Here is a 21,440-nt window from a genome sequence, read left to right as displayed (position 1 = left end):
GAAGGGGAGGGGCACAGTTTCAACCCTCACAGGCGTCAAAACTGAATTCCGAGTTTCCCGATTTCAGAGGAGGAAGAAATCACATTTGCTCCGACCTACCGTTTTGAAAGACTGACGCGGGACAAATACGCCTACACTAAGCAGAAAGCCACTGGGGTGAGTTTGGTTTGGCGGACACTGTCCCTCTTCCCAGCCCTCGCCTCTCTGTTCCCGCGACTTACTGCCATCGACCCCCGTAACTGTTGGCAGGAGTAGAAGGCCCTGTCTTTCTGCCTCAGAGCACTTGGTGGTTTTGAACGACTGACCTTGCAGGTAGCTGCCCAGTGTGAAACCATGATGCCACCAGGACTCTTGGGCAAATAATAATACACCCACTTCTCACCTCTCCGCACCTACCTCTGGCTTACAAAGACCGAGTCACGGTGCGAGAAGGGGAGGCGGCCACCTCGGCTCACCACATGGAACATGACTACACCATTATCTAACTGCCAAGCCACTGAGACTCGTGGCCGAGTGGACACACCTTTCAGCATTCACCTTTCCATCAGTTACTACCAGACGTGCCTCGTGAATGCACGGACTAAACCCCCAGCAGACTTTGGTTCGTGTCAGGTCATGGGGCAGCTGCTAAGGGAGGAGCAGGTGTCATTAGAAATCGCCTGCATGGAGCTGACACCGTCACGGGGTCCAGGTGGGGAGGTGCGTGTGAGTCAGAAGGGGATGACCAGGGTGAATCCAGGAGCCCTGAAGTGAGGGACGCCGAGACTTGCCAAGGTCGCTGTTGTCATTTCCTTTTTGTTTTCAATCCATCCATTGTGTCCAGCACATCTGCACATTCGTTGCCATCATCATTCTCAAAACGTTTTCTTTCTACTTGAGCCCTTGGGATCAGCTCCTCATTCTTCCCCTCCCTCCCCCACCCTCATGAACCCTTGATAAGTTATAAATTATTATTTTTTCCTGTCTTACACTGACCGATGCCTCCCTTCACCCACGTTTCTGTTGACTGTCCCCCAGGGAGGGGGTTATATGTAGATCATGGTGATCGGTTCCCCTTTCTCCCCACCTTCCCCTTCCCCTCCTGATATGGCTACTCCCAATATTGGTCCTCAGGGGATCATCTGTCCTGGATTCCCTGTGTTTCCAGCTTTTATCTGTACCCGTGCACATGCTCTGGTCTAGCTGGATTTGTAAGGTAGAATTGGTGTCAATAGGGGCGGGAAGAAGCATTACAGAACTAGAGGAAAGTTGAATGTTTCATGGACGGCTGAACTGCACCCTGACTGGCTGGTCTCTTCCTTGTGACCCTTCTGTGAGGGGATGTCCAATGGTCTACAGATAGGCTTTGGGTCTTGATGTCCTTTCTAAAGCAGTGTCCACAGCACCTGACCGTGCAGGCGCGGCCTGGAGGGGACGGGGAGTCTGGCCATCTGCTCCCTGAAAGGTGCCAGCCTTGGAAACCCTGCGGGCAGTCCCCCTCTGTCCTGTAGGCTTGCCGAGTCAGAACGGACTCAAGAACACACAGTAGGACCATAGCCACGGCCCGGGGACACCCGGCAAAGAACCAAGGGCAGGGGAGTGAAGTCCAGGAGGACAGGGCACTTCTCTGATTTTGAGAGAAAAATAAATACAAAGCAAGCCACCATGTGTAACGCCCATGCCTCTGGCCTGCAGATGAAGTACAACTTGCCCTCGTGGTGTGACCGGGTCCTCTGGAAGTCCTACCCGCTGGTCCACGTGGTGTGTCAGTCCTATGGTGAGTAGAACCTGGGTGGACGCAGAGGGCTGGCGTCAAGCCGGGAGGGCAGGTCCCTATACCAGAGGGCTCCCATCCGGCGCTCTGCTGCCACCTGGCCAGCCGTGGGGTGTGAACACCCATTGACACCCGTCTCCCCCTCCAAGAGTGATGAGGCCCCCGGTCTCCCTTCTCCGCTGCAGCTCAGTGCATAGCCCTCGGCTTGAGGGGTCCTCCTGGGCTGTGGGGTCCACTGCGCCCACCTCCTAGGGCTTCGGGCACTCTTGTGCGACACTGTGGCTATTGATGTTTGTCGGCATTCAGAGCGGGACAGGGGCGGTGGGGCACGGTGCTTCCCCATCTGTTTCGGCTTCCAGCTGTTCTGCGATCACGTAAGTTCCATCTCACAACCGGCCGGTGCGTCCAAACCGGAACGAGATGCTGCCTGGCCCGGAGCCACCCTCCCCGCCAAGCATTGCTACGTCTGAACCCCTTGTGGCCGCCGCCGCCGCCGCCACCGTGTCAATCCGTCTTGTGGGGGCCTTCCTCTTTTCCCCGGACACTCTGTCTGCCCCCACATGACGTCCTTCTCCGGGGACTGGTTCCTCCTGATAAACGCGTTCGCAGTACTCGAGAGGAAGTCTTGCCAGCCTCGCTTCTAAGAAGCACATGGGCTGTACTGCCCAAGGCAGATGCTGGCGGTGCGTGGTCCGGAGTCTGCCAACACCACGGTCTTCCGTCTGTCCCATCTGCGGCCCGGCCTTCACGTGCATAAGAGGTGACAGAAAACATGGTGGCCTGGGTCGAACGTGTCTTAGTCTTCCAAGTGACACCTTGGCCTTTGAACCCTGCTCGTAAGGCTGCGCCAGGTGGCTACAGCAATCTTTGTAGGGTGCGCCTCTCCCTGGGTACGCGTCTTCTCTGGTTCTCATCGCGCCAAGTGATTGCGCTTAAAGTCCGTCCGACTCGGGTCTGGCCCTGTGGATGGAGAGACCCTGCTTCCCGACAGGAACCTGCTTACAGGCACAGGGCAAGGGGCTCCAGTACGTGTCTCGGGTCTCGATCTCCTCGGGGACATCCCGGGTCCTCCCCTCCCCACCTCCACCCTCCCGCTTCCCCCAGCACTGGACCCTCTCTGGCTTCTCCCGACCCCACTCCACGCTCTCTTTAGGGAGATGTTCTGTCTCAGTTCTCCATCGCTGCTGTGACATACACCACAAGGGAGGTGGGGGGCATTGACAAACAGAAACCGACTCTCTTAGAGTTTCGGGGGCTGGACGTTCACAGTGAGAGAGAGGACCAGTTCTAGGGAAAGTTCCAGAAGTTTGACTTCACAGTGCCAGCTCTAGAGAAAGCCTATCTCTCTGTGTGCCCCCTGGTTCTAGAAAGTTCCTTTGGCCCAAAGGCCGTGCTGAGCTTCATTCTTGGCGATAGGAAGTCCCGCTGATCTCGGCTCACTTGAGTTGTTACGGCAACAAAGAAAGATGGCGTCCTGCCGCGTCAGCCCCCTGGGGCCAGGCTCTGCAGCACACCGAGAATGACGTCTCATCCCCAGGTGAAGGAGCATTACATCACATCGCAAAATGGCAGATACGGAACCGAATCCTGGGAATCGTGACCCAGCCAAGTGGACGTGTACATGTGTGCACGTGTGCGTGGTTGTCACCCCGTCTGCCTTCTTCTGTCCTGTCTCAGAGAGAGGGTGCTCACCTCTTACCTGGCTCACCTCTCCCATGGCCAGGCCCCTCTTCTGGCACCTGGCACCTCCCCTCCATCACTTGGCTCCATGGGCCCTTCTGGTGGTCACTAGCCAATGGTCATTTCTTCAGGTGTTTCTTTCTTGCGTGTTCTGCCCATCTTTTTCTTGATGGTCTGTAAAAGCCTTCCAGAGAAGGAAAACCAGCTCTATTTTATTCCCTCTTCCTTGCGCTGTTTTTCCACGGAAGGCTGGTGTGTCCCAGAGCTCCGTCTTCCGCCCACGTCGCTCCTCATCCTGCCTGTCTCCCCCGTGGAAGCTGACACATCCTCCTGCCGTCGGCTTCCACATAATCTCATGACTTACAATCTTTACCCACGGCCCCGAGTATCCCGTTTCCTTCCTGTCAGACGCCTGGTCCTGGGAACCTTAGAAGAATTCGGGATTTCTAGAACGGTGTCCCTCAAGTGCTCTCTGCTGCCTGCCCTTCTCCGCCGAGCTTCCCTCTGCTTGAAGCAGCTGCCTCCCTCCCCTCCCTGTGTCTAGCTCACACACATGCTCTCTCGCTGGGGAGCTGAGTGAACAGAGTGGGGAGGGCCCTTGTCAATCAAATAAAGCATCCGGCCAGAAGACCCTTCATGTTTAACGCTCCACAATCCATTCACACGTCTGAGAGTCTAAGAACGATTGACAGGGGCCTGTTCTCACCAGGAGAAAACAGGCCACGGGTTGTCTTAAGCGGGCCTGTACAACATTGACCAGGCCGCCGGTGCGAACCCCGGACATTTCAGAGGGCTGTAGAAACAATTGTGTCTCTTCCAAGGGTCTGCCGCCCTCCCCCACCCTCCCTCCGCTCAGAGACGCCCTTCCTCCCCTGCAGGCGCGACCAGCGACGTCATGACGAGTGACCACAGCCCCGTCTTTGCCACGTTTGAGGCAGGGGTCACCTCCCAGTTTGTCTCCAAGAACGGTGAGTGGTTGGCCGGGCCCGTTTCCCCTGCTTCACAAAACACCGAGGCCTCGGGGGCTGGCCGCCGTAGAGTCTCCTCCTCCCAGGCAGGCTCGCCAGCCCTCCGTCCAGCGTCTTCATGCCCATGCCACCACACACGAGTCCAGCTGAGAACACTGGTTCCACGTGGTAGATACGTCAGCTGTGTGGGCCTCGGCGTTGACCTTGCCTGAAAAAGCGAGTTCCCCGGGGGTGGTCCATATACCACCAGGGACAATTGTGGGTGGGACATTCATGAGTAATACATTCTATAGATATATTTACATTTATTATTTGCATGTGCTTTAAAAAGTCATCTTTTCTGCCTCGGGGAAGCCACTTTGGCTTCCTCGTCAGTTCTGTGATAGACTTGCCTACTTACATCCATTTAAGTTTGGAAAGCAGGTCTACTTAAAGAGAACATGAACGCAGTACTCAGACAGGTGCGTGGCAGGGGCGGGGTGGGGTGCTGGTGGTGGTGGTAAAAATCGTGAAGGTGTGGTGCTGGATGGCTGGGTTTTCGAAAACACTTCAGCAATAGTACTTAGGTTTGCTGGGGATGTCCCAGATAACCAGCCCCGTGCTCCTGGCTGCCAAGACCACCCTTGCCCCAGTGGGGACCCACATGCTTCTCCCTGGGTCTGGCTCACTGGGTACCTGGCTCACTGGGCAACTGGCTCACTGGGCATCTGGCTCACTGGGTACCTGGCTCACTGGGCATCTGGCTCACTGGGCCTGGCTCACTGGGTACCTGGCTCACTGGGTACCTGGCTCACTGGGCCTGGCTCACTGGGTACCTGGCTCACTGGGCCTGGCTCACTGGGTACCTGGCTCACTGGGCCTGGCTCACTGGGTACCTGGCTCACTGGGTACCTGGCTCACTGGGCAACTGGCTCACTGGGTACCTGGCTTACTGGGTACCTGGCTCACTGGGCAACTGGCTCACTGGGTACCTGGCTCACTGGGCCTGGCTCACTGGGTAGCCGTGCTGCCACCTCCCTGACCCACTGCCACTGCTGTGGTCAGAGGAAGTCTGGGTTGGGAAGATGGTCCCACTCATGTCTTTGATGACAGCGGGGACACGGGAGAGGTGGAGCACTGGAACGCTTTTCTCTAACGGCTGCGTCGAAGCTCCAAGAGCCTGGCGGTGTGACCTACGTCTCCAGCCAAGCCTGGGCCCAGGGTCCCATGTCCCTCCCAGCCGTGGCCCCTGTGCCTTTTCAGGACCTTCCTTAGCCCTCACATCCCACTGTCTCCCCCTCCTCTGGGCTCCTGCACTGTGCATGGGGCGGGTCACGCCATCTTGCCCTCTGTCCATGGGGAGGCTGCCCTCTCCATCCATCTTGACTTGCTCCACTGGACTGGAGCGCACACCTTCTCAGCAATACTGATGGGCCTGGGTGCAGCGTGGGTGACACGTCTGCCTGAGCAGGACGTCCGCCCCGGGGGCGTTAGACAAAGCAAAGAGAGAAGGGAGGATGAGAGGGCGTGGGGAAGATTCGGGAGCACTGCCTGTACCCCTCAACCAGCGAGCTCAAGGGTGTTGCAAAAGCTTCACCTGAGCCGTATAGGTTCCCAGGCTCACCAGGCCGACACCAAAAAAAGATCAGTGTCCCTCTGGTCATTGGAAACATTTGTGCGTTGTTGTTGCTGTGCTGTGAGGGACCATTGAGGCCATTCCAAACCACAGCAGCCCCACGCACAAAGGAAGCAGGCACTGCCCCGTCCTGTGCCCACCACACCGTGGTTCCTGTGGCTGGGCAGCCAGTCCATCTCCTGGAGGGTCCACAGGTAGCTATGTTTGAAGTCCTGGCCTGCGTCGTCACATGGAGCCCCGATGGTGTAGTGGAGAGCACCGTTGGGCTGTACATCCGTTACCCGTCTATCAGTTCCTCTTCAGACGCACGCAACACGCACAGTGTCGCCGAGTGCAGGACGATCATAGGCCAGTGGGTGGGGCCAGTGCTGGTGGAAGCATCTCAGCGCTGGCATGGGTCTCCATGTGACCCCTCCAGCTCCAGGGCTCTGGCTCCATCAGCCTCTCTCCATGTGGCTTGTCAACAGCAATGTCTGGCAGGGAGAGAGCGTGTGTCCCGCCTCCAGTGAGCTATTTATCTCCTTGGCGCCTCCAAATGAGGTGGTTAAGCTAAGACCTGATCGACGGGCTAATCGCCACCCCTTCACTCTTAAGTCTCACATTGACGACAGACTGGCTGCTAACCACAAGGTCAGCCGAGAGTTTGAAATCACCAGCCACTCAGAGAGAGAGAGAGACCGCCCTGCCCTGTCCTCTAGGAGGGATGCCGTGAGTCAGCATCAGCTGGACGGCAGTGAATGGTTTGATTTGTTTTTTTTGGTGGGGGCATGTTTTGGTTTTGGTTTTGAGCTCCCCCGAGGGGCTGGTAGGGCCCACTTTGGGAACTGCTGATCTGAGGGTGCACAGCGGAGAGCAAGTTAACTGGGGACAGATGGTGGCAGGAGTCCAGAGTGAAGGGCTATGGGGTGCGACGCTGAGGTGAGAAGAGGGGCTTCTTCATGTCCACTCGGGCTGGGGTAGACTTGAGCCTGGGGTAGCCAGACCATTGTCCACCCTCCCTCTGAGGCGTAGTGAGTCTCCTGGGGCTGGGGCTCTCAGCCCTGGGGCCACGCCCTCCCCCTGTCCAGTCCGGAGAGGCCACACCTTCGGTGGAGGGATTCCGTGCAGCTGGGGTGGGGGGGTCTCCTTGTAGCTTTCCCTGGAGGAAAACCTCCTCCCTGCTGTGGCCAGCCTGGCCTGCACAACCCCCTGCTCCGGCGCTCAGATTCCACAGGGAGGCTGGTTTGCACGGCACCATCTCCAGGCATGCTGTGTAGTTGCGTGGGCACGGACTGGGGGCCTTTTGAGTGACACAAACAGAAACGGAGCCGTCGCGTGCCTGCCCTCACCTGTTGTAGGTCCCGGGACCGTGGACAGCCAAGGGCAGATCGAGTTTCTCAGATGCTACGCCACACTGAAGACCAAGTCCCAGACCAAATTCTACCTGGAGTTCCACTCTAGCTGTCTGGAGAGTAAGTGTGGGAAGCGGGGCAGGCCTCTTTCCCAGACACCCCCTCTGTGCGAGGGCCCTGGGGGCGGGGACCTCAATGGGCATCACAGCTGAGGGGCACGGGGGGTGGGGGGCACACCCAGTTCCTGTGACGGGACGGTTGTCACTTGCAGCCCTGGGGGACGGGGCCACTCCTGGGTCCAGTCCTGATCTGAAGTCCCCTGGGCACCAGGTGTTCTGTAGGCGGCTGGAACCTCTCACTGGGCAGAGTTCAGATATAGGAGCGAGAGAAAGTTCTGGAACAGACTAGGGTCTGGGCAGCAACCCCTGGCTCCACTGCCCTGTCCCACCACCTTGGAGCCTCAGGAAGCAAGTGGCTGCTTGGCCTCTCGGCCACTGGCAGCGGCCGCGCCCACTCTGTCTGGGAAGCACCCTCTCCGGGCGGCACTTCAGACAGACCGTCTAAGGAGCTCCGTGGGGTTTCTGGTTCTCCTCCTGAGCAGGCCTGGGGTGGGGGTGGGGGACCAGCTCCAGCAAAGGAGGCATTTTATGAGGGCAACTTCCAGAACTGAGGAAGCCGGGTGCCACCCACCCCTGCCCGTCCTGCCGGCAAAGCCTGGCGGCAGAGCGACCCTCTGCACGAGGACCCTCGCCCCCCAGATCCATCCCGGGAGGGCCGGGGTCAGAGCCGTTCAGAAACGACCTGGGGGGGGGGCTGTGCGGGCGTGTTTTTAATACACTCTCAGGGCATTTGCATACATTTCTATGGAAACGGCATATTAGGGAGCTTAAATTAGAATTTCAAAAGGGTGCCGCTGTGTTGCATGGCGTGGGCAGAGTTGTCATCTTCCCCTGTCCTCTCCCCTGGGAGCCACGGTTTCTTTGTCCCCGGGGCTTGTGACAAAGAGGAGCCAGAAGGGGGGGGCCTCTCCATTCCCCTAAAAATAATGAGAGCGTGCGGTTCAGGGGACCTTCGGTGGAAGCAGAGACCCCCGGGTGACCTGTGGAGGGGTGCCGTCCCTGGTCTGACCCGGGGTCTCGACTTGTCCCCACAGGCTTTGTCAAGAGCCAGGAGGGGGAAAACGAAGAGGGGAGCGAAGGGGAGCTGGTGGTGAAGTTCGACGAGACCCTTCCAAAGGTAATCAATTCACCAGGGGGCCCCGAGCCCCGTAGGCAAAATGCTCATGGCCACCCGGACAGTGCAGATGGTTAGTGGGCAGCTTGCCTGCTGGACTGCCAAGCTGGAGTCCCAGCCCCCTCAAGATGCTGCTGAAGAAAGGCCTGGCGACCCCCTTCTGAAGAGCCAGCCCCCCGAAACCGTCAGGAACACGGTGCACTTTGGCCCGCGGGAGTCAGCATCAACGGGACACCTCACCTCGCACGAAGGTGTCCGACGCCGCACTGGACGTCTGGAAGGCCCCGCGGACCCTAGCAGCCCCCGTTGTGTCTGGTCGCATTCCTGGAGCTGAGAGGGGCAAGCTGGAGCTCCTTGGCTTGCCCCCCACCAACATCCCACCTTACTCTCCAACCCCACCTGATCATGACCCACACCCCACAACTCCACCCACCTGTGTCACCTGGCGACCTCCTGGGTCAGCCCCTGTTCAGCTGCTCTGTTCAGCTCACCTCCGCCTGCTCCCGACCACTATTTTGGGGAGGTCAGGGCTCTCTCCTGGCACCTGGGCCAGGCTGTGCCTTGAATCAGTCATTTCTCAGATAGAAAAGGGGTCAAACAATGGAGCGGAAATCAGAGGGACGGACCTACTGCCACCGAGAAAGGAGATCCAGGAACTGAGCTTGGTCTTTGTACCCTCGGTCCCTGCTCTGAGAACATCCTAGAACATCGGCCCCCAAACTTAACCACCATCCCTTTTTCAGAGGGGAAAAAAATTACCCAGTGCCCCCTCTTGGCCATTAACATTTTGAACCGACGCCCATCATCCAGGATAAAGTGTAGGGATCTGCTTTTGCAGTGCCCCCCTCCAATCATTCCACTGCCCCTCAGGGGATGTATAGCCCACTTTGGGTAACACTGACCTAGACCCGTGGGGAAATGAGGGCCTAGGCACATGGCGACCTGCAAGAGACCCTGGACCCCCAGGTGTTGAAGGGGATACGGACCTTCCCCTGGAGCTACAGAGCAAGCTGCCCAGCAGGCAGTGCCCTGAACTTCAACTTCCTGCCTTCCAGGCTGTGGGGAAATGAGCCTGTTCCTCAACGTCACCCCCTGACGGTCTCCCTGTCACCGTAGCATGAGACGTCTAACACACTCTGGGACCCCGGGACCCCGGGGAGCGCCCACTGTGACTTCTCGTCATTTTTTCTGGAACTTTCTGAACTGCACTATGGAGAGTCCATCCTGCCGGTCACCATGCGGCCCAGGGAAAGAGCACAAGGGGCCCCGGAAGTGGGAGGGAGAGAAGGGGGCATCCCAGAGCATCGTGGGGTGCTGCTGTGGCAGAGATACCACGGGGGTTAACAAACAGAGATCATTTTCTCACAGACCCAGAGGCTAGCTGTCTGGATGGAGGGCGGGCAGCGGCTCTCAGAGGAGGCTCTTCCTTAGAGGCTCTGGGAGACAGGCTGAAGGGGTAGCTTTTTCTGTCTCTGCAACCTCCCTTCTTCAAAAGAGATCGCTGCCCCGACCCACCGGGAGTCCTGCCTCGTGACGTGACAGACGGCCCACTCCCAACTGGGATCACAACCCCAGGCCTGGAACTTGGGATTTACAGCGTGTATTTTGGAAGAGGCCCAGTTCCCTCTGTCACCAGCCCTAAGTTATGAAAATAGCATGAGCTGTGGCCGGCATGTAGGCACCAGTGTATGGGGGTACAGCTCGCCTGGCCAGCCCCCCCCTCCCTGTGCCTGCAGACGCAGCCCTGATCTGGCAGTGCCCAAACCTGGTGGACTGCCAGAGATGATCCCAGTGGCAGTCAGGATGGCCCCGAATCCAAGAGTCTGCTGTCACTGAGTTACACCTCCCACCCACCTGGACACCAGGAAAAACCAGGGGGGTCTGCAGGAGAGGGAGCACAGGACCCCGCTCCTTGCAAGATGGGGAGCAGTCAGCGTGGGGGTGAGGGAAAGTGTGCCTGGGGTGCAGGACACCAGGCCATGTTCCTCACGAGTCACCCAGACCTGGTCCTGTAACACCCTGCCTAACTCCAAGGATGGGGAGGGAGACACGGGGGCAGATGGGGGCTCGGGCCATCCCCTAGGGTCTGGGCCCCCAGAACCCAACCAAGGAGGTCTGGAGTACACTGTTGGGGGGGCCAGGAAGAAGTCTGGCCCCACCTTGCTGGGCAGGTGTACATAGGGGCGTGGCCCTTCCAATCAGGGGAGTGAGAATCCTGTCTCAAGCATTCGTCCACCTGCCCTGAAACCTGTCGGCTCAACTGTGTCCTTGTCCTTCACAGCTGAAACCCATCATCTCAGACCCCGAGTACCTGCTGGACCAGCACATCCTGATCAGCATCAAGTCCTCGGACAGTGACGAGTCCTACGGTAATGGCTGGGCTGGGACAGGGGGCCCACGGGTGCCTCCTGCCCCTCTGGTGCAAGGACGACAGTGACAGCTCCTTTCTGAGGAGCGTCACCTGCCAAGTTGACCCAAGCGTAACCGTCGCTCTGTTGTCACCTTTCCTGCCAGGTGAGGGCTGCATTGCCCTGCGGTTAGAGGCCACGGAGACCCAGTTCCCCATCCACACACCTCTCACCCACCATGGAGAGATGACAGGACACTTCCGGGGGGAGATTAAGCTGCAGACCTCCCAGGGCAAGATGAGAGAGAAACTTTATGGTAAGACTGCCTCTCCGCCCAGTGGGTCCAGGCGGGAGTTTCTCTGAGCAATACCACCAGATAGCCTCTCTACTGGGGCCGGAGGGTGGACTCCAAGGTTGGAAAGCTCAACTTGAACTTGGTGGGATAGTGGGTGACACATTGGGCCGCTAACCTCAAGGTCAAAACTGCCGGCTGCTCCGAGGGAGAGAGATGAGACCCCCTACTCCCGGAAAGTCTCAGCCTCGGAAACCCACGGGGGCAGTTCTACCTCATCCCGTAGGGTCGCTGTGAGTCTGGATCGACGCGATGGTAGTGGGCTGGGCTTGGTTTGGTTTTAAACACCTTGCTTACTGAAGTCAGCGGCTGAGAGATCCGTTTATTGGGACTCTCCGAAAGGAGCATCACTGAAGCTGTACTTGGGGACACAAGCTCTCTGCAGGCGTTTCCTCGCCCTGAGTGAAGGGCCAGCCTCAGAGGCCATTCCCTGCCTGGCCCAAAGGAGACCCTGCTGATTCTCATAGACTGTTTCAGGTGCCTCATCTTCTCAGGCAAGAATTGCCGCCAGTCGGTTATGAGAACATTGGAATATGACCCAGAGACTTTACTGACCGTCCGGACTCGACAAGGACGTGTCCGGATGTGGATTTAGAGTGGCCTCTTCATCCTTAACTTTTTACCTCAAATTGTGCAGCCTGGGAATGATATGTATTCGTCTCAGTCGTGGGCCCGTTTACATCAAGCAGCCTCTCCGCTTGATTGAAACCTGCCCTCTCCTGGCTCACCACATGGCTCGGTCCAAAGATCAAGTCATTCATTATGTATGCGAAAATGGAGGGTGACCACATCTAATCACAGGGTGGAGGTTAACCACCGAGAATCAGGGCCTGCCTGGCACGGCGATACATAACCCGTGCCATCCCAGCCAGGATGGCTCACCTCGGGCCCCGGGGGGCCATTGCCGGGAGACACAGCATTAATATACAACACGGTCGGGAGCAGGCTTTCTTGTTACTGCAGTAAGTGCAGACGTCAGGCAGTGGGCCGGTCAGAGCGAGAGGAGGATGCAATGGAAGACTTGAGAGGTCTGAGATGCTCAAAGACTTGTAAGAATTTCTTCCTTTTCCCACATACTGCACCCCCTGGTGAAACCCCCAAACTCTGCCACCAAGTCAATTCCAACTCAGCACAACCTGCTGGCCAGGGGGGAGCCACTTCTGGGTTTCCCAGGCTGTCACTCTTGACGGGAATAGAGAGCCTCTTCTTCCCCCCTCAGAGCAGCTGGTGGTTTCGAACTGCTGACAGACACATACCACAGGGGGTCCCTTCCTCCCCGACCCCCATTCCCGTTTCCGTCTTCTCTTGAATTCCTCCTCAGACACATTCAAGTCACACCACCACCTCCCCCGGGAATGGGGCCCTAACTGTGTCACTGCTGACATGAGACTGGTCATCTTACAAGTGCTGTCCCTCACTGCTCTCACAGCAGCCTTGTGGGAGCCAGTGCTGCCGGCCACCCTCGCTTCTCCACAGATGGGGAAACTGAGGCAGGGAGAGCCAAGTGAAAGGCTAAAGGTCACATGGCCAGTAAGCGGCTCGTCCAAGATTCCTCCAGTTGATGAACGGTGCTGCTCACCGCTGGCGGGGCCAGGATACCAGGACATGCATGCCTCAACCGCAGCGGTTCTCAACCTGTGGGTCGCGACCCCTTTGGGGGTAGAACGACCCTTTCACAGGGGTCACCGATTCATAACAGTAGCAATATGACAGTGATGAAGTGGCAACAAATATGATTTTATGGTTGGGGGTCATCACCACATGAGGAACCGCATGAAAGGAAGGTTGAGAACCACTGCACTAACGTGAATAGGGAGAGAGCAGAGCTCAGTACAGTGGCGGTCCGGCACGCCCACACCAGCCAGGGGTCAGCCCACTTAGGGGTGCTGCCTCTGGGGGATGATCCCCCTCTTTTACCCAATGGGAGAGCCTTTCTCTAGCAGGGCAGGGCCCAGGAATGCGGGCTCAGCACCGACCACACCACACATCAGAGTCAGACATGAAGGTGGAGGTCCCGGCTCCCCTTTAAGCCCCATGAGTAGTTTTGCTTTGGGTCTCAAATACTCCCATGGGGATACCTTTTATGTTGGTTGTCATCTGATCTGGCAAAACAGTTGTCCATGGTGGACTTTTCTGAGACAAAATTCCAGCCATGAGATGGAACGATGGCTCTGGTTCACACGTGCCAACTCTCCCCCCTTGCTGAGCCAGTGGCAGGCATGATTAATCCATCACGGGGCTCTAATGAGCCCAGATGAAGGCTCTGCACTTGGCTTAGCCTAGCTCTCCAGGCAGCCACTATTCACTGGCCAGCTTCTAAAAGAAGCCTTGGTGGGGTCAACGCCGAGCTAGCCACGGGTCAGCGCTGGAACCCCAGCCTTAGGGGGAAGGGGGTGATGAGGCAGTCTCAGAAACCCCAAACCTCAGAAATGCACTAGACAGCAGTGTGTGTACGTGCTTGTGTCCATGGGGTCTAAGACTTGAGGGGCAGTGGGCAAATGCAGGGTGTGGTGTCAGACTTGGGGGGCTGGGCCCTCAAATCTTCTTGTCTGGGCCTTTCCTTCCAGACTTTGTGAAGACGGAGAGGGATGAGCCCTGCGGGTCCAAGACTCTGAAGAGCTTCACCAGCCACGACCCCACGAAGCAGCTGGAGCCTACCCTCAGGTAGAGAGCGGTGCACCGAGCCGGCGTGGCCTGGCAGGGCCAGGATGAGGGAGGGGCGCCCGGGGACAGCAGGACGGGAGGAAGAAGGAGCAGAGGCCACCTGCTCTGAGCTCCGTGTGTCTCTGACCAGGGACCCCCAGTTCCCAGGAGGGGCTGTGACCAGGACAAGGCCGGGAGGCTCCCCTGAGAAGCCAAAGCCAGAGATACATCCCTGCCTTAGGGCCTCCTCACCTGGGGGGAGGGGACAGCCCCCAAAGTGGTGACCACAGGTACCTCTGCGGAGGCTCAATGGTCCACAGACCCCACCCTGCTACTTTCAATTGAGGCCGAAACTGGGGTGACCAGGACTCCTGGCTCATGGGGATCCCATGGGGTGCCTTAGTGGAACTGCTCCATGGCGCTCCCGGTGGTGGTATAGTGGCATAGCAGCGTCAGACTGCCAACCACCAGCCGCTGCTCGGAGGGAGAAAGACGAGGCTTTCTACTCCCATAAGGAGTAAACAGAAGCCCATGGGCAGTCCTACCCTGCCCTACAGGGTCTCTGTGAGTCGGCCCCGCTTGATGGCCTTGAGAGTGTGGGGTGAGATGACCAGGCCCCTCTTCCCAGTGGACTCCACCCTCCGATGTGAACATGCATCCTTTTGACACGCAGCTGAGCACGTTGACCATTCACCACTGGACGGCCCAGCGGGTAGCCTTAGTGGGTAGCAGTCCCCCAGACAGGGTCACCTCTACCCACGGGTGTGAGCTCCAGGTTCAGACTCAAGGAGCCAGCCTGTCGCAGTCAGCGTATCTGCTGCTGGGGGGGTGGGGGTGGGGGCAGGGCCACGCTCCCGGGAGCTGGCCACACAGTGGACTTCCCATGGTCTGGGATCCCAGTCTTTGCCTTGCCCCACTCCTCTGCTCCTCAGGATCCCCCCCCCCAGCCCATTCCCAGCTCCTATCATCACAGCCATGGTCACTACAGGGTCCCTGTTGCCCATTCTTCCACCTGCCCATTCCCCAGTTCCCCAGCTCTGCCCCAGTCTCCCCTCTCCCCCACCCCACCGTGCCCACACCGTGGCAGTGTGTTTGATTGGGCTTCTCCCATGCATGCCCTCCCCTAGCCCCCCGCTAGCCTCTCTCTCGCTTAGACTTCAGCACAAACAGGCCGCGCCCCAGCACTGACCCCTCTGTGGCCCCGTGGCTCCTGCATCTTGGGCATGCCGGAGGATTGTGACTTCACCTTCACAGCCATACACGCACGCACACACATGCACATGCCTGGCATGGCTTCACGAAGCAGCAGCGAGTCGATTGCACAAACGCAGAGAGAAGGGCCCTGGGTGTGACTGTATGTCCCCTGCAGGGTCCCCCTGTGCAGTGGCGCCGGCATGACCGAGATTCTCAACCCCAACTACATGGGCCTGGGACCCCTGGGTCCCACGACGGCCCAGCACGGCAAGCAGGCCCCGTCCCCCGACTATCAGCCCACCGCCTGGAGCTATGACCCGCTGCCCAAGGACGCCTCCCTTGGGTCTGGAAGGGGAGACAGTCCTTCGACGCCACCCTCCCAGCCTCCCGTTTCACCCAAGAAGTTCTCATCCTCACCAGCGGCTCGGGGCCCCTGCCCCAGGACACAGGAGGCCTGGTGAGTCCTCAGCCTGGGCACCCCAAGGGCCGCTGGGTCTTGTACCAGGGACACTCGTGCCTCTGAGGAGGGCAGCTGCCTGCAGGCCAGGAGGGGCATCCGGCTGCTCCCTGGAACTGCCAGCAACCCCCTCCTGCTTGACACTGAGGGGTGAGAGTGGGAATCACAAAAGGGTCTGCCTTGAGGGGCAGCTCCTCCTCCTCTGCCCACCCCCCCCCCCCGCCCCTGTTCTCCTCACCCTTCAGCCACTGAAAGGGAGGTGGGTGGATGGGCGTGGGTGCCTTGCATTCCACTCCCTCCTCTCCCTCGTGTTCCGTCCTCTGAAACCCCCTGGTCACTGCTGCTTCTGCCCCCGGGCACCCTCTTCCCGGCCTAACTCATAACTGTGAGCCCCGGAGGGACAGCTTTCCAAAGTCCTCCCTTCTGACTCCATCGCATCCAGCTCCTCAGTGGCTTCCCAACCTCTCCCAGAAACACTGAGCAAGCGCCCTGCCGCTACAGCCAAGCCCCCTGGGCCCTGCCACCCCGCCTGATCTCTGCCCCTTGGCTCTGCCCCCTGAGAGTCTGCTGTCCCCTGAGAGTCTGTCCCCTGAGAGTCTGCTGGACTGGGCCGCCCAGCAGCCTTGGGCCACCGGTGACAGGCATCTGGGACCCACCAGCTCAGTGGTTCCCAGGGACCCACCCGAGTTTGCCTCAAGGCAGTTTGCAAACCATGATATCCCCCAAACCTGATGGTGCAGGTGACAGTGTGTGTGTGTGTGTGTGTGTGTGTGTGTGTGTGTGTCGGGACTCCCATCACCACTTTCTACTTCCAAAACTTTTGCTGCCTCCTCAGACCAGTTCTGTACCCACTCAGCACTTCCCCCAGGTGGGTTTCCATCCCCGTGCACTTGCCCGTTCTAGGCATTCCTGCCGAGGGGAGCGTGTGGCATCTCTTTCCTGTCTGGTTCTGTTCGCGTCTCAGGACCATCGGGCCGTGCAGTAGCACGACTTCACTCCTCTCGCTGCCTAGGTAGCAGCGGACCACGTTGTGTTTGGACATTCGTCCATTCAGGGACACTTGGCTTTTAGCTTGGGAGCGGGTGGGCAGGGGGAGGAAGGAAGGAAGGAAGGAAGGAAGGAAGGAAGGAAGGAAGGAAGGAAGGAAGGAAGGAAGGAAGCTGGAAACACAGGGAGTCCAGGGCAGATAAGACCCTCAGGACCAATAATGAGAGTAGCGATACCAGGAGGGGAAGAGGAAGGTGGGGTAGAAAAGGGAAACTGATCACAATGAGCTACATATCACCCCCTCCCTGGGGGATGGACAACAGAAAAGTGGGTGAAGGAAGGTGTTGGGCAGTGTAAGACATGACAAAATAATAATTTATACATTATCCAGGGTTCATGAGGGAGGGAGAGTTGGGGGGGGATGAGTTGCTGATACCAAGGGCTCAAGTAGAAAGAAAATGTTTTGAGAATGACGAGGGCTACAAATGTGCTTGACACAGTGGATGGATGGATGAGTGGATGGTGATAAGAGCTGTAAGAGCCCCCAATAAAATGACTAAAACAAAAAGGAACAAGCAAACATGCCACTGCCACCACCAGCAGCAGATGCATCGTGACCTCATCAGTGAGCCGGAGCTTGCAATTGCTGAGGGCGGCTCAGGTCCGGCAGCAGCGCGTTTTGTGCACACGTGTCCTCACTGGGAGTTGGAACCAGCTCCGTGGCACGGAGGCCTAACTCCTACCTTCCGGTCCTTGTCCAGTGTCCAGCTTGAATCAACCAAACACAACTCCCTGCTGTCAAGCCCACACTGACTCCTCACGGGCGCTCGATAGGACAGGGCAGAACGGCCCCTGCGGGGTTCTGAGACCGTCACGATTAATGGGAGCAGAGAGCCCCGTCTTTCTCCCGACGAGTGGCTGCTGGTTTCAAACCGCTGACCTTGCAGGTTGTGGCCCAACGTGTAACCACGGAGCCACCAGGACTGTGCTCAGTGGCAGGGAGTGGATTTGGGACGAGCACCACAAACCTGCTTCCGTGTCTGGTGGTGCCGTGGTTAAGATTCGGCAGTTCACTGGGAGGTCAGTGGGTCCAGCCGCCCCGCAGGAGAAAGACTGGCCATCAACTTCTGCAAAGACGGTGGCTTGGGACACCCTCCCGGGCAGCCCTGCTCTGTCCTGTAGGTCAGTCTGGACTAGAATTGGCTCAGCCGCGCCGGGTTTGTAGTGGTCGGCCCCCCAAGGCTTCAGGCTGTGGCGTGAAGTGTTTTATGGGTGAAGAGGTCCCAGGCAAGGACAGAGTTTCCCACAAGGGCACTAGCAGGTGCCCAGCATCTTGCTTCCTAACAGTGCCTCTCCTGGGACTCTAGGCCCAGCGACCTGGGGAAGAGTCCAGCGGAGCGCCAAGAGACCCTGCCGCTGACCAAGCCGGAGATGTTCGAGAACCCGCTGTATGGGTCCGTGAGCGCCTTCCCGAAGCTGGCCCCCAGGAAGGAGCAGGAATCCCCCAAGTTGATGAGGAAGGAGGCCGGCCCCGACCCTGCCTCACCCGCCATCTTGCTCACCAAAGCCCAGGAGACCGAGAGCAACAAGGGGTCCAGCAAACAGGCCCCCGTGCCCCGGCTCCGCTCCTTCACCTGCTCGTCCTCGGCCGCAGAGGGCCGGCCAGCGGGCGGTGGGGAAAAGAACCCAGGCAAGCCCAAGCCCCCAGCCAGCACCCCAGCGCCTGTGGCCTTGCCCGTACCGGCCAAGAGGCCCGTGAAGCCGTCCCGTTCTGAGATGAGCCAACAGGCCTTGCCCGGACAGCACCGGCCGCCCCTGCCTGTCAAGAGCCCGGCTGTGCTGCACCTGCAGCACGCCAAAGGCCGTGACTACCGTGACAACAGCGAGCTCCCACACCACGGCAAGCACCGGCACGAGGAGGGCGCGCTCGGCAGGACCGCCATGCAGGTAGGTGCGCCCGGCCTCCCAGGGGCTCGGTGGCCAGTCTGCCTGAGTGAGTGAGTGAGTGAGTGTGTATGTGTGTGTGTGTGTGTGTGTGTGTGTATGCATGAGTGAGTATGTGTGTGTGTGGATGCATGAGTGAGTGTGTGCATGTGTGGATGCATGAGTAAGTGTGTGTGTGTGGATGCATGTGTGTGGATGCATGAGTGTATGTGTGGATGCATGAGTGAGTGTGTGCATATGTGGATGCATGAGTGTGTGTGTGCATGTGTGCCTGTGCCTCAGTGTGTGTGTGCATGTGTGGATGCATGAGTGAGTGTGTGCATGTGTGGATGCATGAGTGAGTGTGTGCATGTGTGGATGCATGAGTGTGTGTGTGCATGTGTGTGTGCCTGAGTGAGTGTGTGCATGTGTGTGTGCCTGAGTGAGTGTGTGCATGTGTGGATGCATGAGTGAGTGTGTGCATGTGTGGATGCATGAGTGAGTGTGTGCATGTGTGTGTGCCTGAGTGAGTGTGTGCATGTGTGGATGCATGAGTGTGTGCACTTGCCGGCCCGTGTGCCTGCATGTGCACCTGCCTGCGTGCAGGAGCATGTGCGTGTGTGCATGTGTGAGGGACTGCTTGGGTGGGTGCCCTGGGGCTGGGCTCCCAGGGGTCATGGGCCTGGAATAGGTAAGCAGTAGGGAGTGTCAGCATGAGAACCCCGGCCTGCCTGCCCCGAGTCCCATGCCCCCACCTGGCCCCTCGGCCTGGCCTCCTGGAGACCTGTGGCCGACTCTTGGCCTCGCTAGGTGAGGGGTGAGGCTCTGCGCCCGAGCAGAGAAGGCGTCCTGTCCACAGGCCGACCTTAGAGACCTTTTCCGAGCAGGGAGAGTGGTATCAATGGACTCTGGGGCCGCGCAGGCTTGGATGTGGACCTCAGCCCTCCCGCCTCTGCCTGGTCCTGTGCCTCAGTTTACTCTTCTTTAGAAAGGACCAGCCTCGTCACCAATCGGTCGGGAGAATGAAAACAGAATGTGTGTGTGTGTGCGTGTGTGCATGCGCGTGCGTGCGGCTTGCACACTATGTTGGAGGGAGCTTCAGAAAGTCCCTACAAACATCCCTTATCTTCTCGTTCCACTTTCCCGCACGCTTCCCGAGGCCGCTCGCTGTATTGCCCACAGCCCTCAAGTTGATCCAGACTCAGGGCAACCGTACAGGGCAGGGTAGCCTGCCCCTTTGAGCTCCCAAGACTGCCAAGGAGGAGCGGGCAGCTCCATCTTTGCCCCTCGGAGCAGCTAGTGGATCGGAACTGCTGGCTTATGGTCAGCAGCCACTGCTGTATTATTACAATATTTCACCGCATTGGTCAGACATCCATACGGTACATGCTGGCCCTTCCCGGCAGTGCTTGCGGCAGTGGGGACGGGAATCTGTGTGCTACGTGGTCTCTCGGGAAGGAGGCCCTGACAGCATGTTCCTCTCCCCGCAGTGAAGCCCCTGGGAGCCGCCAGCGAGACATGGAGCCCGGGGGAGCAGCACGCAGCCCTGAGGACCTCGGTGGCCTCCCGTCTGCTGCTTCACCGCAGGGTTGCTGCGTGGTGGCTAACTGGAAGGGACAGACTCCCCGGCTCCAACTTCGCCGTGGTGCTTGGGACCCAAGAGGGCGCTTCGGGCCCCTCCTTTGAAGCCAGAATCTGGAGTGCAGACTCCCAGCTGGGGCAGTGATCCCAGATGATGAAGATAATTAGTAATAATAATAGTAATGATAATAGCCACAGCTGCCCGCTGTGCGCTCAGTGCTTTGTGAGGTTTGGTCAACACAGCCTCCACGCCGAGTCCCCCTGACCCACAATCCCACATCCCCCAGCTGCCATCCCCGGTGGGTGGATCGTCTCTCTCCAGAGCGTCTGCTCAAAGCATTAAGGAGGCCGGTGTCCTCCTGCCAGGGAGACGAAGCCCAGCCCCTCAGGCACTTGTTTGGTCCCAGCCCTGTGAACCTGACCCCTTTGAGCTCCGAGAGGTCCAGAGCAGCGTCTGACCGGCCTCCCTGGGAAGTTCCACAGCTGGAAGACAAGGAGAACCGACCCTTTTGTGAAGAGACACGGCCTCAGCGCAGGCCTTGGTCCCGGAGCAACCTGAGCCCCACACTCAGACGTCCTGAGCCTCGTAATAAGCATTGCTGTTGCTCCCCAAAGCCCTGCTGCCAGTGGGGAGTGGGGGCTGTTCAGGGCCAGACCCAGGGGCCAGGTGGCCTCGTCTTCCCGAAGTCTGGCCCTGGACCCTGCCTCCCCGTCTCCAGATTGTCCAGACTGGTCACGTGTTGGCTTCTTGCGTGTTTTCCCTTCACGGACTGAGTGTTGACAGCCAGGGTTGGCGCAGCCCCTGTCACCAATAAATTGTCCCCTTCCCCACTCACGGCCTTTTTCTGCCGACATCAGAGCCACTCACGGTTCAGGGCCTCGGGGTGGGTGGCCGGGCACTGGGCGCCTCCAGCCAGAGATGGTTTCCCCCAAGAAGGATAAACCACACACCTTGCTTCCGGGAAGAGCCTGGAGGTGCTGGGAGCTCACCATTCCATAGCATTCTGGGCGCTGAGAAGGCAAGTCCTGTCTTCCCACCCAACAGGTAGCTCGTGGAGGGCTGCGGCTCAGGGACCGCCCAGCAGAGCAGGAACTCAACCGTGGTGCTGGTGGCCCTGCGCTCTCCGAAGTTCTCTGTCCCCCCTCCCTTCCTGGGCAGTTGGCCTGGGGCACACTCTGGACTCCAGCCCTGCCTCTTTCTTGAATGCTCGCCTGTCTTCCCGTCTCTCCCTGCCCACCCCACTCAGAAGCAGAGAGCTTCTGTCCTCCCAGGATGTGACTGTCTAAGAAAGACGTGGTCATCCCTGGGCTCTCTTTTGCCTCAAATGACCTGGAAGGGCACCACCTAGGGAGAGTGTGCAGAGAGGGGGAGAGC

The 21,440-nt window shown here is 58.8% G+C and overlaps 1 protein-coding gene across 1 annotated transcript in view; it reads left to right on the top strand.

The window, feature by feature from the left end:
* INPP5D (inositol polyphosphate-5-phosphatase D) overlaps positions 1–20,896 on the top strand; it is a 43,156-nt gene extending 22,260 nt beyond the window's left edge. The window contains exons 12-22 of the mRNA XM_075529340.1: positions 68–156; positions 1,675–1,756; positions 4,312–4,401; positions 7,354–7,467; positions 8,501–8,583; positions 10,862–10,949; positions 11,095–11,244; positions 13,848–13,944; positions 15,293–15,574; positions 17,929–18,508; positions 19,975–20,896. Coding sequence (XP_075385455.1) covers positions 68–156; positions 1,675–1,756; positions 4,312–4,401; positions 7,354–7,467; positions 8,501–8,583; positions 10,862–10,949; positions 11,095–11,244; positions 13,848–13,944; positions 15,293–15,574; positions 17,929–18,508; positions 19,975–19,977 — 1,658 coding nt within the window. The 3' untranslated portion in view covers positions 19,978–20,896. The remainder of the gene's footprint in view (positions 1–67; positions 157–1,674; positions 1,757–4,311; positions 4,402–7,353; positions 7,468–8,500; positions 8,584–10,861; positions 10,950–11,094; positions 11,245–13,847; positions 13,945–15,292; positions 15,575–17,928; positions 18,509–19,974) is intronic.
* Positions 20,897–21,440: the final 544 nt, after the last annotated feature.

This window comes from Tenrec ecaudatus, chromosome 13 (genome assembly GCF_050624435.1).
Source record: "Tenrec ecaudatus isolate mTenEca1 chromosome 13, mTenEca1.hap1, whole genome shotgun sequence".
NCBI classification, from domain to species: domain Eukaryota; kingdom Metazoa; phylum Chordata; class Mammalia; order Afrosoricida; family Tenrecidae; genus Tenrec; species Tenrec ecaudatus.
This window is presented reverse-complemented; position numbering and strand designations above follow the sequence as displayed.